The 15,976-nt window shown below is 45.0% G+C and overlaps 1 protein-coding gene across 1 annotated transcript in view; it reads left to right on the forward strand.

Annotated features, from left to right (window-relative positions):
• Positions 1-2,247: 2,247 nt before the first annotated feature.
• The window catches only part of LOC142560675 (solute carrier family 4 member 11-like), a 38,024-nt gene continuing 24,295 nt past the window's right edge, over positions 2,248-15,976 (forward strand). Inside the window, exons 1-4 of the mRNA XM_075672926.1 lie at positions 2,248-2,607; positions 9,234-9,274; positions 13,448-13,582; positions 14,744-14,813. Coding sequence (XP_075529041.1) covers positions 2,430-2,607; positions 9,234-9,274; positions 13,448-13,582; positions 14,744-14,813 — 424 coding nt within the window. The 5' untranslated portion in view covers positions 2,248-2,429. The remainder of the gene's footprint in view (positions 2,608-9,233; positions 9,275-13,447; positions 13,583-14,743; positions 14,814-15,976) is intronic.

A 15,976-nucleotide genomic window follows, 5' to 3' on the forward strand; every position in this document is an offset into this window, starting at 1 on the left:
CGTGTGTCGCGATCCCCTTGTCATCAGGAGCGCCTTCAATTATGTGGTTTGGATGCTTGTTTTGAGCTTGTCATTTATTGAAACGAATGGTTTTCTGTATGTTGTGTGCGTGATTCCGAAAATGCATGCACTGTTCTCGGCACTTTGCTGATTGCTTGTAGCCTCTGCATTAAGGGGGTATGAGCGATTGGTCTGCCTGCCACCGCGATGGGCCCATCATTGTTTTCGGTCAACGTTGCGCCACGGATAAATCCTGGTATCCTAGCCATAGACACCTTCGTTGCAAAAAAAAGTGGGACATTTTGACATGGTTCACATTTTTTGGTTCATAAGTTGTGTAATCAACCATTGCTATGTCTCTAAATCAAATAGCAGTATTTGTAAATAAATAATAAACATAATTTTCGCAGCCTGGGCCCTCAGCCTTATTCCGCAGCTTGGACATTTTATTTCCAACTGGTTAGAGGAGGCAGAGAGAGCAAGTTGCAAATGCAGCTTCAAAAATGCACTGTCCTCTGCGGTTACAAGTTACTACAGCGCGGAACTGCCACGTGGTTTCCAGGAAAATAGAAAAAATAATAAATTTGCAAAACACAAGATGAACACAACATACTCCACAATTTTTCAAATAAAAATAATAATTACAACATTTACAACGTCATGCAATTTGCCGAAATACACAGCTAATCATGGGATAGAAAAAAGTTGACGTATTAAAACAGCAGCGCTTGCTTCGAGAAACAAACAAAAAATGTACGCAATAACGCACGAAAGGAGTAAGCAAAAATGATGTGTACTTATTTATAGTAGAAGCCATAATTATTAAGCCTGTCAGTTTTGCCGACATAGTTGTAAAATCTGTGAAAAGTTTCAGTCAAAATTCTGTAAAATTTCATGCATTCTGGTAATTTCAAGCTTCCCAAACGAATGTCCAGTGCGTGTATCTCACGGGACGTCACAGGGGACATGTATTATCACGTTATGCAGTGAAAACAAGTTGTGTATATTCGTATCACCGCAGTGCCCCATACGAGGTGACAAGAATTATTATGCGAAGCAGAGAATATGTCATATAGTAGCACTTCTACTAAAGCAGAGAAAACGTTTTTGGTTTCGATTTATTGCACCATGTATGTGACTTAGCTTTTGGATTACAAAAGTTACCCAACCATTCCATCGTAGTGCTGAAGAAAGATATATGCCTAAAAATGTTATACTCTCAAGAACAGCCATTTCCACATTCAACTCCGGGCTGTCCAGAGGGCCCACGACGTTTCGGTGGGACTTGATCTACTGGTCCTATCATGGGCGGAGCCACCGACTTGATCTTCGGGAACCTTCGGTTTTGGCTCCCCAAGATCTCAGCCCCTCAGGACTCAAATAAAGTTCTTGTCATGTCCTGTCATGTCCACAACTTCAATGGGTGCCTTATCGTACGTTATGTGTTATTGTACTGGAATGGCGGTGCCTTTCGGAGGAAAAAGAAGAGAGCTTTAGTTTTGGCAGAATTCACACGTAAGCAGTTTAGGTTCCACCCGACCCTTCGTTTAAGAAGCACTTCATTTCACGTAGTAATAAGCTCGGTGTAAGAATGTGATGCCAGTAATATGCTGGGGCCATCTGGTTAGGCTATACATTTTGCATTCAAGTAGATATGCACAATATCATTAACATAAATATTACAAAGCAAGGGGCCCAAAACACTGCCTTGTGGAACTCCAGAAAGTAACACGCGTTTCTGGGACCTGGATCTGTTTATCTGTACATACCGCCGTGTATTTTGAAGGTACAACTTTGTAAATCTAAGAGGGATTCCACTATCTCCTTACCGGCCAAGCTTCCGATGAATGCGGACAGAAAGAAAGAAAAAGGAAAGGTGCTCGTATACCGTGCTTTGGCTGCACATTGAAGAGCGTCATTGTGGTCTCAATTAATCCATCGCCCCTGATTACGCGGTGTCCCGTGTAAACCACCGCGCAGTTTCGGTGTGCCTTAAACCGGTTAAATCACTCGTCGTTGAGCCCGAACAAATTCATGCAATCTCGGTGTTTTCACACTTGCATTCATTTTGCGTGCCTCGCGATGCACGCTACTCCGACACAAGGGCAAGCGACGACAAGCAGCCGAAGCAAGCTACGGGACTGCGGTATGTCGACGGTACTGCTTCGCCGCGCGCGATAAACTGAGGAAGAGAGAGGGAGAGAGAGAGAGCAGGCGGCAAGTCGCTTCGGTCCAAATCCCAGCGTGCTACACAGGCTTACACGTGTTCCGCGCGGCGACGACTGACACATGCGCATTCCCTGTCGGCTTCAGCGCCGCACCCGGAGCTCTTCGAGCGTCCAACGGCTGCAGTCAGCGCTCGCGGCCGTGTCCGCAGTACTCGCGACGTGTACAGTAGCGCATAGTACAGCGTCGCCGACTTAGGCGTGATGAGTGTCCGCGTACTTGGCTGGTCCTTCGGAGAGCCGACGTCTCCGTCGGATTCGTCTCGGGGCGATGGGGCGAGTGGTGGCCGCCCAGGTGCGGTCTCACCGCTTTCGGAGATGGAACCCGGGAACAGCGAGTGCCGCTGGTGTTACCGAGCCGACCGATGGCACCTGGAAAACGGTGAGTTTATAATCTCGACGTCACCGACTTGGTTCTTCGGTGCGTCTTTCTGAGAGCCGCAATGTTCGAGCAAGTGTCGCAAATACTTTTCCAGCTCTTCGTGGAGCGACGGTTTTTTGTTTTTAGTGTAACGTGGTCGAAACGGACTTGGCTTGAGTAAGCAAAAGTGGAACATCGCGGTCTTTTGTTCAGAGGTGGCAAATCTAAACATTTGTCCCCAGACAGGCATGCATGTAGCGGCCGTTGATGGAAAGGTGAAAGTCATGGAGCAAAATCGATCTAAGTCTTGGCGATTTCTGTGGAATGTGGCGGCCACTGTGGTGCTTTGGTTTTGATCATCAAGAAAGAGTTTCTGCTAATTAAATAATGTGAGGGGTCGAAACTTAAAGAACACGGTTTCTCTTGTTTGGTAACCTAGAACAAAGTACAAGCGTCAAAAGCGTGGCACTTTGGGCGAGTTGGTATGTCATAACTGTGGCATCTTCAATGGGTGCCTCACCCTGTTTTCCGCTCCCTTTGATTACCCCTACCTCTGTCCTTTTTTGCTCGTCCTGAGCGGCGCTACTAGCCTTAAACAGTTATGACATACCAACTCGCCCAAACTGCCACGCTTTTGACCTTCATTTCTAGTTCAACGGGCCCCTCTCTAAAATAGCGCTCACCCTGTTTTCCGCTCCCTTTGATTACCCCTACCTCTGTCCTTTTTTGCTCGTCCTGAGCGGCGCTACTAGCCTTAAAGAGTACAAGCGAAACACTCTTCTGGCATCTGTGACCCCTCGCATGCTTTAGGCTGGCGTGTGACCCCTGCATTCAACTGGCTGCGTCTTTCCCTCTTATATTTCTCACGCCCCTCCCTTGTGGACGATACCTAATACACGCGTGTAGCTATTCATACGTTACCTAAGCTTTTTTTGTTTACTTGAGTGAATGTACGCGTGTTCGTATTCTTGACGCCACTGAGTGTACGCGCGTTTGCAGACACGAGCCTGTTTCACATGTTGCGATTTTCATCCCACCGGAAGTGGGATGTCGGTTGCATGCGGCGGAAAATGCAGTCGCAGGTGTTATAAGTGCGTTAAGCATCATTCTAACAGTTTTATCTCTTTTCTTTGTGATGTATAAATTGGGACACAGTTCATAGGCGTCCGCTCCTGCGTTGAGCGCCGGTATTCCTCGGCGTGACCGAGCGAACGAGCACAGCGGAGGATTAAAGCGTGAATGCAGAGTGCAGCAGGGAATGAAAGACGGTGAGAGCGAAAAGAGCGCAAGGAGGAAAGCGGAGGAGGGTGCGGCGAAAGGGTGAGGAGGAAAGCGGAGCGCCGCACGAGGCGTACACTCTGCGGCGGCGACCAGGCATGCGGCGCGCTCGATCGCCGATGCCACACATGGAAACAAAGCGCTGGTGTGCGTTTCGTACCAAATGCGCATGCGCTACTTATACTGCGCAGCAGCCTCCGCCGATAGAGAATGCGTTCCGCGCGAGCTACGCTTTCTTTCTGAACAGTGAGCAACGCAACCGGTGGAGATGCTTCGTTTGCCGCTGCTGCTAAACGAGCTGCTCGAGCAGATGCTCGGCGCCACCGCCTTGTCGTCCAGAACCGAGTTATTTGCCACAATATATCGCGAATTCAAAACGCCTAAACAGCCGCGCTCAAAATTCGCGTTAAGGAGTGTCGTAATCGTCGATGAATTCTATTTTTCGTGCACCAAATCCAATAAACCTTCAACATGTGCAAACTTTGTGTCCCTGCGGCACCCGTATTAACCCTCACTTTAAAAAGGTCATTGAAAATTGCACTTCCTTCACTACAGTGAATTTCTTTTGTTTCTCAAAATTAAATTATTGGGTTTCACGTGCCAAAACCACTTTCTGATTATTAGGCATGCCGTAGGGGAGGACTCTGGAAAGTTCGGCCACCTGGGTTTCCTTAACGTGCACCTAAATCTAAGTACACGGGTGTTTTCGCATTTTGCCCCCATCGAAATTAGGCCGCCGTGGCAATAGTTTGTTTACGCTTGTCGTAACATATCGCAGCATTCTAAGAAACTACTTCGCTATAAACATCTTTGTCTTTCCTTTCTTCTCTCTACCTTCTGTAAAACGCATGCAATAATGCAAAAAACAGGCAAACACCTTGTTTTCATAAGCAGTAGACCCGCCGTGGTTGCTCAGTGGCTCTGGTGTTGGGATGCTGAGCACGAGGTCGCGGGGTCGAATCCCGGCCACGGCGGGCGCATTTCGATGGGGGCGAAATACGAAAACACCCGTGTACTTAGATTTAGGTGCACGTTAAAGAACCCCAGGTGGTCAAAATTTCCGGAGTCCTCCACTACGGCGTGCCTCATAATCAGAAAGTGGTTCTGGCACGTAAAACCCCATATTTTTTTTTCATAAGCAGCAGATTACACATTAAACAAAAACAAATCGAAATTGTGCAGGGAAGTTATCCAATTCGAATCCCTTCCTGCAAATGATAGCATCTTTTTCAAGTGCGGATTGTTCTTGCACGTCCACGGCTAATAAAGTATACAGACGCATCACGAGGCATAGGCCGTGCCCAACAAGACACACTCAGTGTTGCTAATGAGTTTGCAATTACATATATTAATGCATCAACTCGTTTAACCATTTCCCGTCATTACTGCGTCTATAAAATAAGTAACATGCAACTTGCATTGTATACAAAGACAGCATGACATTCGTGCATCTGACGCTTTTTTTGTTAGATTGTGAGATGCAGCTGCTTACTGTTTTATTCCACGGTGTGATTTATGGCGCGTGTGTTCAGATTGTCCAAAATTCTACTCAGCCTCGCTCACTGAGACTCAGCCGAGTTTGCTGTGACTCATATTCCCCAAAACTATGCTCAGTTGGGTTTACTCCCCCTCATATTCAGCAAAATTCTACTCCACCGTGCTTGCACGGACTCATATTTGCCAAAATTATGCTCAGCCAAGTATTGCCCCGACTCATATTCATCAATATTCTACTGAGCCGAGCTTTCTGGGACTTGTATTCACCAAAATTTTACTCAGCTGAGCTTGCTCTGACTCAGATTCCCCCAAATTCTGCTAAGTTGAGTTTGCTCAGACTCATATTCACCAACATTATACTCTGACAAGCTCGTTCCGACTCATCTGTACCAAAATTCTACACAGCGGAGCTTGCTCTGATCATATTCTCCAAAATTCTCCTCAGTTGAGTTTTCTCTGACTCGTATTCCCACAAATTGTACTCAGCGGATCTTGCTGCGACTCATATTCCCCAAAATTCTGCTCAGTTTAGCCCGCTCTGACTCATATTCACCGCAATTATACTTCGCCAAGCTAGCTCCGACTCATATATGCGCAAAAATTCTACTCAGCCGAGCTTTCTCTGACTGATATTCACCAAAATTCTACTCCACCGAGCTTGCTCTGACTCGCGTTCACGAAAATTCTACTCAGCCGAGCTTGCTTTGACTGGATGGACGGATGGATGAATAACTTTCTTGACGTCTGCCGGTGCACGCGATTAGTGCACAGCGGACCGCTCCCACGTCGGGACAGAGAGGCCATGCCCCTCCACCGCGTCGCGCGCCCGATGGACAGCCCAGAGCTGTGCGTCAAGGGCCGAGCTGCGTAGAGCTCGGTCCCACTTTTCCTTGGTGGTCCTGGCCTCCGGCGCCAGGGGGCAACCCCAGAGCATGTGAGCAAGGATAGCTATATCCTTATATAGCGACGCGCATTGTCAGGGTGCGCGTCCGGAAAGATTTTGTGCAGGACGGCCGGGGCATGGGTACGCGCCCGTCTGAAGCCGCCTGTACGGGACTTCTAGTGCTTTGAGTGCTTTGTGCGATAGCGGCATGGTTCCCTTGACTAACTTATAGTGCTGGGTGAGATCGTTGTAAGTGACGAGGGGGTCACGCTCGCTCTGCCATCCTGCTGAGAGGGAATCTGGTCTCGCTCGGTGAGTTAGGTCTCGTGCGGACTCGTGTGCCATCTCGTTGAGGAAAGGGAGCGGCCCCTTCAATGGTCCCATGTGGGCCGGGAACCAATTGATGTAGTGTGGAGTGAGGTGATGAGCACCAAGTATTCTGCCGATGGCCGGGGATATGCTGATATTCACCAAAATTATACGCCACCGAGCTTGCTCTGACTCGTATTCACGAAAATTCTGCACAACCGAGCTTGCCCTGACTCATATTCACCTAAATTCTATTCCACCGAGCTTGCTCTGATTCGTATTCACGAAAATTCTGCTCAACCGAGCTTGCTCTGATTCGTATTCATCTAAATTCTATTCCACCGAGCTTATAGCATCTTCGAAAAACGTATTAAATTTCTCTGCAAGCGGACATACTCAATACGTTCACCTCCAAACCAATGCTCGGTAACTCCTGACGTAGACTGTGCTTGGTTTAATGATTAACTTTTTTTCAAACTTGCGCGCTACCATCACAGAACTCCTTGACAAACTCATTGGGCAGAAAGTTCCTCTTTTCGTTTTTGTGAAAAGACGTTACATTATTGCGGTATTGTTTAAACTTTACTAGATCAGCAAGGGACTTAGTTCTCATAAATTTCCTGTGTAGCTGGTTTTTCTTTTTAATCATTCTAAGGCAATCTCGATTTATCCATGGCCTACGACTTTTAGTAGACATTCTTACAGTTTTCTCATGGAAATGATCATGGTGTACGTGTTTAAAGCAGGTGATGAATGTCTGATACGCCGCAGCTGCAGTCTCAGAAGAAAGGACGTCATCCCAGTTTTGATTTGAAAGAGTAGGAAAAAAAAAGGACGCGAGGGTATCCGGAGTAATATTTTGCTTTTTGCGCAGTATTCTGTGCTAATAAGTTGCGTTTATTTGCGGCACATTTCAGGAGCACATAAATGGGTTAATGATCGCCGATTGAACTGTGTAATACACCTTAAAGTAAGCTGCTAGTATTTACGTTAGAGATAAATACATCAATAAGTGTGGCTGTCTGCATCGTAACGCGTGTAGCCGTCTGAGTCAGTATGGAATTACCACTAGGATGCAAATAGCCAAGGTTAAGGTTGTGCATAAGAAATGAGACCGCAATAATTTAGGAAATTATAAACCAGTATCTATACTTCCAATCTTCTCGAAAACAATTCAGAAAGTTCTACATACTAGGTTGTCTGATTTTATTAGCAAGCTTGATCTTTTATCCCGAAATCAACTTGAGTTTTGTAAAAGTAAATCTGCCGACTTAGCATTACTCGAAAAAAAGGAATACATACTAACACAATTTGAAAAGAAAGCTTTCATTACTGGTGTTTTCGTGGATCTCTCGAAGGCATTTGACTTAGTGAACCACACTATACTCCTAAAAAACTTAGGATGTTATGGTTTTCTCGGACAGGCTGAAATGCTTCTTAAATCATACCTATCGCATATGAAACAGGCTGTCTGCATAGACAAAACGATATCTGAGCTAAAACCTGTTACTTCTGGCGTTCCACAGGAAAGTATATTGGGGCCATTACTATTTAATGTGGACCGTAATGATATTTCCAACATGAACTTACCCGCTATACGTATTATGTACGTTGATGATACTAGTATCTTCTTTTCTGGAAATGATCTCCTTGTTCCGGAATGCAATGACCCCATGAGTTGTTACAAAAATGGTCCGAATCCAAGCGCATGCTTATAAATGACAATATAACGTAAGCTGTTATATTCCGCCCTAAAAATAAGCCAGTTCCTTCCTCCCTCGAGATTAAGCTAAACTCACGACGAATAGATGTGGTCGAACAATTTATATGCCTCGGAGTAGTTCTTTTGCTCCTCTATGTCATGAGAACACCATGTTGGCCATATCAAAATGAAACTTGCTCAAATAACGGGGCTTGTAGGTCGGCTAAGATATGTTATTCCGAGGCCAATAAAGTTACTTCTCTATATTTCACCTTTTCTACTCCTATTTAAACTATCGTCATTTAATGTGGGGCACAGCCACATTCAGCAGTCTTCAGCGTATATGCATTTTGCCGAAGAAGTCGCTGCGTCATGTTCACAATGTCTCCTGGGACTCACCGAGCGGGGGTCCCTTTCTGAAACTGAAAAGTAGCGTGCTGAAGATCCACAACTTGTACAAATACCACATGAGTGTCCGGTTTAAACTTGAAACACGAAGAAACGTAAATCGCACAGGTTATCTTGCTGATTTGAGTGCCCGAGAAGCAACCTACAAGACAAGGTAAGCGGATAATTGGGTAGTGCCGACCTCTCGAATAAATTCAAGCCGCGAAATCATACAATTCGCTCTTCCTTCCCTCTTGTATAGTTATGTTCATAATAATTTTGACCGTTTCAGTACGTCAAACAGTGCTTTGCGCGCTGTATATGTGACCATGTAGGTTCTGCTTTCCCTTTTTTTAATATTGTGTGAATGTTGTATAGTTAATTTTTTTACTTGTTCGTTATTGTACAGCTTTCACTACACTGTGCAATTACCTCTCTATTAAAAGCCTTGCCGTGAAGCCACTACCAAGCGAAAGGGGGCTGCGGCGTTGTCAGGCTCTATCTGACAGCTTTTTTCTGCGCCTCCGCTGTCTGCATCATTACAAGGCAGAGATAAAGAACTCGAACTTGACCGTGAGTTATTCCTTTCAGGTGAGGGCGGCGAGGTGTTCCTGCTGTCGTCAAACTTGGAGGTGGGTGCACATCCATAGTACCTGCAATCGCTTGTGGCTGCAAGGTGTGGGAACTGCTCGGCAGCAGTAAAAAAAAGCGGACTCGCGTTCTAGGGAGGACGATTGTGCAGGGCCACGTGCGTACAAGACTCCATTACGGAGCTGTCTGTTTGGTGCATGCGTATGCACTCCAGGCGAAGCATTCCTAATCGCTCGGTTAACGCTAGGGTTTCTTTTTTTTTAGCGCAGGAGATAAGCTGATAAGTTATCGGCAGTCGGAAGGTGAGCGAACATTATTCGGCCATGGCGAGGAGGAAAAACGTAGGCGTCACTCTGGCAGGCATTGATCGGGGTGAATGCGCATCGAAGTCGAATCAGTACGGTTATTTTTGTTCCACAGTGTCGGCTGTTACGGACGGGAGCGTGAATAATAACAATGATAATGATAATAATAGTACTACTACTACTAGTGATAATATTAGTAGTAACAGAAACAAATTTCGAATACGAATGCCAGTAGCCCTTGTTACTCGAGTCATAACCGATTCAGGAATTTAATAGCGGAAATTTTTGAACGTTTGCTCGTGATGTAATTTTATGAGGTAACAAGCAAACAAACAACAACGGTTTTTCAGAAAAGAGCACTAGCTCTGAAAAAACATGTTGGGAAATAATAAATTTCAGTTTATCCTAATACGTTAAATGAGTGATATAAATGTTGTTCTGTGTTTAAAATTGATTTATGGGGTGATCGTGTTTCTTTACGCCATATGTAATAACTTGTATTCTGTGTTCTTCTGCCGTTCAAAATATTTGACTTTATATAAGCGTATGTGTACTGAGCTAATTTACGTAAACTTGGTTATTCATGTGCTCTTGGAATGTATCTTTTCTTTTCGTACATCTGGTGTTCTACCGAGTGCTATATTTTGAACTCATAATTCACATACGACAAAACAGTACTAGTAAACATGCAAATCGTGAACTCAACCTTCTGTTAGAAACACGATTAGTTTTTTTCCTAAATAGTACAATGCATACACATTGTTTTAAATCATTGAGCAGGTTATTCCAAAATGCTACAGCTTAAAATCGGGTCGTGTGTTTCCCATAGTTATTGCGTACTTTCGGTACCAAAAAGTTGTTCAAAGCAAACCTGGTCTTATTCGAAATGTAAAGGCATACCTTGACAAATACATTAATCGTAGTGATGTTCTTTTTTTACTCCTGAACAGTGTTATACTTAGGTGATATTTAACCGTAAGTGCTAACGGAATGATTTTATATTCCCAAAGGGGAGTGCAAGGCGTTGGCGCGGAAAGGACTGAAGGTGATTAACCAGATGGCTTGGTTCTGCAGAGGCTGGTGATAGCCTGGTGGTCAAAATTAGTCCGGAAACCCCCACTACGGCGTGCCTCGTAACCAAATCGTGTTTTTTTTTCTCGGCACGTAAAAGCCGCATAATACAATTCAGTTCGCTGTGTGGAGGCTGTAGCAATTCAGGTTTGAAGAGTCGATTGGGGCAGCAAGAACACCTGGGCCATGCTTCGTGCCAGAATAGCAGTCAACAAGTCACCACAGTTTAACGCGGTTTTTTCCGCCAAACGTTATCCAACCTCGCACGCGGTGTGGTTGCGAAATGCGTATCTAGAGCAGTTGGCGCCCTGTGCCAGCTGTAGAAGTTCCTGTTTGCTCTGAAAGTTTTACAGTGCTATTGCCAGGAGCAGAAAAGAAAGAGAAAAACTCTGTGCAATTTTTTGAACGAGCCGTAAAACTTGTTTATGATTCTGCTATAGGGAGAAGTCTCATCTCTTCTCTTGGCGTCCGCGCCGGCACGCCTTACCCTTCTTTGCATTATAAATCCTTACCAACTGGCTCAGCTTGTTGCCGTTCTAAGCAGAAGTCGAGGCTTTTCACAGTGGCTTTCGAGCTACAAGAGATGCAAGCTGTTCGCCATAAATATTTGCGACCTTCTTTCGTATCACCTTTTAAGACGAAGCTGTATATGACAGAACACCCACGCATCAAGCACAGGTACATTGTGTGCACACGTATGTCACGGGCGCGCGCACATGCGAGGCAGTGCAGCATGCATCTTCATTCTTCAACACCTTCCGCCATGAGCAAGTGCCCTATTAAAATAACTTAATTTTCAAATTAAAACGCTTCAGAATATTTGCAAAGCAGGACATGCAGACACGCTTCATACATGATTGCTTCGTATTCTAAGTCGTACATGCGAGTAAACGTAAGTCTATTACGCGAAAACTCGAAGACAAAGCCCTTTTTTTTTTCCAGCTGCCGTTTTAGCTCGGTTCGAGTGGCCGCAGCCGCTAGGTGGCGGTACTGTTTTTCGATCAAAACGAGCCGACGTAAAATCCCTACCAGCTAGAGGCTAAGAGCTTCGCTGTAAAAGTAACAGAAGTGGCTTGAAGCGACCCTAACCAACGTCAAAACAGGGAAACCTCAGAGAGAACAAGATTAATATGTTCCACTTGCTGAAACTAGCACATTAGCTCCAAATATGTTTCACTAAGTGTAATGTTTCTGCAAATGTGTTCTACTTAGAACTTAAGTGAAACGAGATAAAGAGTGCTTAGACACTCCTGTATGTAACGCTCGAGAAAATACTATTTTAGGGCGAAGCAATGCGATTTGAAACGACGAATAATGAACCCAATGCCGTAAACGTCTATGAGTGAATGATTAAGGTCGATCAAAGTCGCTATGGTAGTGCTGCTGTGTGGACTCGCACAGGTCTCGCCTGTGTCAAAGTTGGTGCAACTCCTCCCGAAAGCGATCTTTCACGTCATCTCTGAACGATCCTGTTCTGACTGGAAAGTGCCTTCCCACGCAACAGTGACGCCACTACGTTGAGAGATCATTCGGCCATCAACACAAAACCGACAACTCTCTGAGACGAAGCACGCTCTTCAAAAGCGGAGTCATGGGCTTTTGCTTCCATATGACAATTACAAAAAAAATTTAACTTCGTTTATATTGTTTCAAGGGTGAGACCACTCGTAACGGAGTTCTGTGGGCCAACTTCAACCATTAGGTTCCGGATCACACTCAGGACAGCTGCGGCCTTGCAAAAAATTATATTTGTTCGGCAAGACCGTGCTTTTGACAGAATATACAGCCCCATAACTTTGACAGTTAAATTCCAGTGAATGTAGGCAACAGCACTCTTTTCAGTAGTCTCGAGATGACGTAATAAATTATCTTGGGACAGACCACTTAAGTGCGGTCATAGAGAGGTTCACCAGTTTTAAAGTAAATAATTGTGCACACACTTCTTTCACCAAAGATGCAAGCGTGCGTTGACACACGTACCTGACAAATGTTCAATATTACAAAAATTTTATTCTGAATTAAAAATACGGGTAGAGCGAGATGCGCTCACGTTCTTGCCCCGCATTTCTTATCAATTCACGCTTATTCGTGCGTGTCATTATACGCAAAATTTTGAGGCATCAGCAAATCTTCCGGCAGAGCATTTCATTTCGACGAAGGCTTGCTGTGGTGCGATAACGTTCTCTACATGTTAATTTTAATCACTGTGTTGAGTAAACATAAATTCGAGGAACGTTCCGCGCTAACTGACATTCTGTATCTACTACAGCTACCGCAGCTTGATATGGCACTGCAGTGAAGGGCAGCTTGTGGAAGAGCACGCGACTTTTCCGATTGTAAGGCAGCGAAAGTCCATAACACGTTAGTACGCGACCGTTATAGCCACGCGTAGCCCCTTCCGAGCACGCGTCCTTCTAGGTATTTCCACACCATAAGTTAGCGACACTACTCGACCTCAAAGATGCCGTGGTGAATCCGTGGCTATAGAGATCTGCTGCTGAGCACCGGGGTCGCCGGTTCGGTTCCTATCTGAGGCAGCCGTATTATAATGATGGCGGCGGAATGAAAACAAAAACAAAAACGACGTACGGTACCTACGTCGAGTGCAGGAGAACCCCCGGCGGTCACGATTTCTTCTCAGCTCTTCACAATGCCGTCTCTCGTCACCTAATGCGCAGTTTCTGGACGTTAAAAACCCACAATTGATGCGTAAATTAACTTCGATTCCCACTTTGCCGATTTATGTGGCCCTTGCGTGCCTGAAAAGGAAAACGTCATCTCCGGGCGAAATATATTTTGTTAGCTGAGACGCAGTTTGTTTTTTTCTTTTTTTTGCAGGTGGTTCCCATGAAAGACTTCAGCAACGAAGTGCGAGCTTCCATGGACGTACACCGTTTTCTCCAGGACGCCACGGTGATTCTAGACGTTCAGGAGACGACGCTGGAAGACGTCGTCAATACTGTGTTGAAGAAGGTACGGCAGCCAACAGGTTTTACACGTTAGTTTACACAACCACGAAGCGAGCGAAACAATCGACGTGCTCGCCTGCCGTCTCCGTGCTTACGCTGTAGCGGACGCTGTAAAGTGATAAGAAAGAACGCTACGTCAGGCGCATTCAACTGGTGCAACGTTTGCTATCTTAATTCTGGAAGTAACGAAAGTCAGCTTAAGCGCGCGAGAAATCACATATGCAGCTTAATATCCCGCAGACGTGATCAGAAATCCGCGTCCGGAACTGCAAACAGGCATAACACTTTCCAACAATCACTAAGGTTTGAACTTTTGCCACCGGCATCTTGTTTGTTCAGCTTACACATCCTCACCTGGTCCTCCTTATCGGTGTTCGGTACTGATACTCAATTCAATGAGAACCCGTAGGCGCATAACATCGCCATCCTGCATGTCCGCTGTAGCTTGCCGCGGTTTCAATGCGTATTGGCGCCGGCGATATGGATGTATAACCGATTGTAATTTCCTACTTCATTTGCACGCCTTGCAGGTGCGATGACTGAACATTGCTGCACTTAGTATTTATTCTCCGACGAATTTTTATTACGTTTTATTCCCTTGCTTCTCCCAAATACGATAACAGAATGCTTTTATTATTTGATGCTTGTCTTGAGTGGGGCGGCACACCTCAAGACAAGACTTCGAGGATGTTTATTCGACTTCACGCTTCCGTCACCTACCAAATACTTCCTGTGAACTTTGTTTCGGAGTTTTGCCGAATACTTTTTTACATTAGTTGCCAGCGAATTTGTCAGCTTACATATTAATGGCGAGAAATTTTAAGATTTTGTGACAAATTTAAGGTTTTCATTTGACTGGCTCTCTAATACGCCATAACGGCATCTCTCACAGCCAAAGTGCCGCTTTAGGACTCTAAAATAACTCTAAAAATAATGCTTAAATTAGACTGGTATTACTTAAATCAGACTGGTATTAGAAGTATTACTTAAAAAACACATTTTCTACGATTTGGCTGGAAGAGGCGGGCTGATTTTTAGACGGGAGCATTATTTTCTTCTCGTGATTAGTCTACAAAGATGGACAGACTATTATTACTTTTTTCAATGTGCCTGTAGTTCCCCACACAGCCATTTATCTCACCCGCAACCTTCAATGACGTTTCAGGTTTTGGGAAGCGGCGAGCAAGCAACGACTGTTAGCGAAGCCAAACAAGCGATATTCGCATCCGAACAAGGTGAGCGTAATTGTTAGAAGCGTTGCTCGTCGAGCGGTTAAATATTTGCCGATCTTGAATTTAAAAGAAAATGCACATCTCCAGGTTGCTCGAAGTGTCGTTGTGTGATGAATGTTTGCTAACGTATTTGCTAAGAGGCAGCGAACACAATACGTAATGCCCGCGTAAATACCCCGTTCGCTGGCGCTCAACTGTTCTGAGCTTATAGAACTGTGCAGAAACAACCATCAACGATGAATGTGATGGTTGGAAGGCGAATGCGATGGATGAGAACACTCTACCGCAGCATCTAAGCCTTCAGACGCCCCAAAGCTCTCGCGCGACAGCAAGTACGTGTCTAGGAGTAATAATAGACTAAGATAATTTACACCCGTGAAAATTAATAATGCAGTAGTAGTAGTAGTAGTAGTACTAGTAGTAGTAGTAGTAGTAAAAACGCTATTAAGAAAGGGAGGGGGGAAAAGGGGACAAAGAGCGATGGGTGGCTCCCTTAGACCAAGGCTCAACTGGCCTTCGCCGGCCGCTGGACTTGCTGGAGAATGGTCTAAATGTGTTTACGAACCACACGGTCACAACCTTTTTGAGTGTCAGGGTGTCGTTTTAAGGGTAGAGATTATTTTGCACTGTTTATTTGGCGTTCGGCGATGAACGTGCCCCATAACTTTGATGTGTCAGAGGAAGTAAGGGTGGGAATTACAAACACATTTACACCCCTTGTTCGAAGTTAAGGGTGTAAATTATTTAGCACCCTAAGTTGCCGGTCGGCGACGAATGCGCCCTGCAACTTGATTGTGGGAGAGCGCGTGGCTTTTCTATCGCCGGCAGGAGCCACAAACGCTCGAGTATGATTTTAACGCATATTGGCAGCACTCAGTTTGCAGCACCCATGCAATGAGGTTTCTTGTTAAAAAAAAACTCCGATTCTGTGTTTTTTAAGCACAGAACACCTTAACACTTCAGTGTATTATGCAAAGAAAACTGCTTTCAAGTCACATGTATGAGACGCCCCTCTATCAGTTCTCGAAAAAAAAAATGCTTATTATGCTTGATGCACATGTAAATACAATTTTTGAATATTTAATGTACGGCAAAATTGATTTATATATTTGTGCTTCCCTGCGGATGAAAATTGCTGAAAATTGCTGCGGGAAGCATATTTAGCG

Source organism: Dermacentor variabilis, chromosome 10 (genome assembly GCF_050947875.1).
Source record: "Dermacentor variabilis isolate Ectoservices chromosome 10, ASM5094787v1, whole genome shotgun sequence".
NCBI lineage: Eukaryota > Metazoa > Arthropoda > Arachnida > Ixodida > Ixodidae > Dermacentor > Dermacentor variabilis.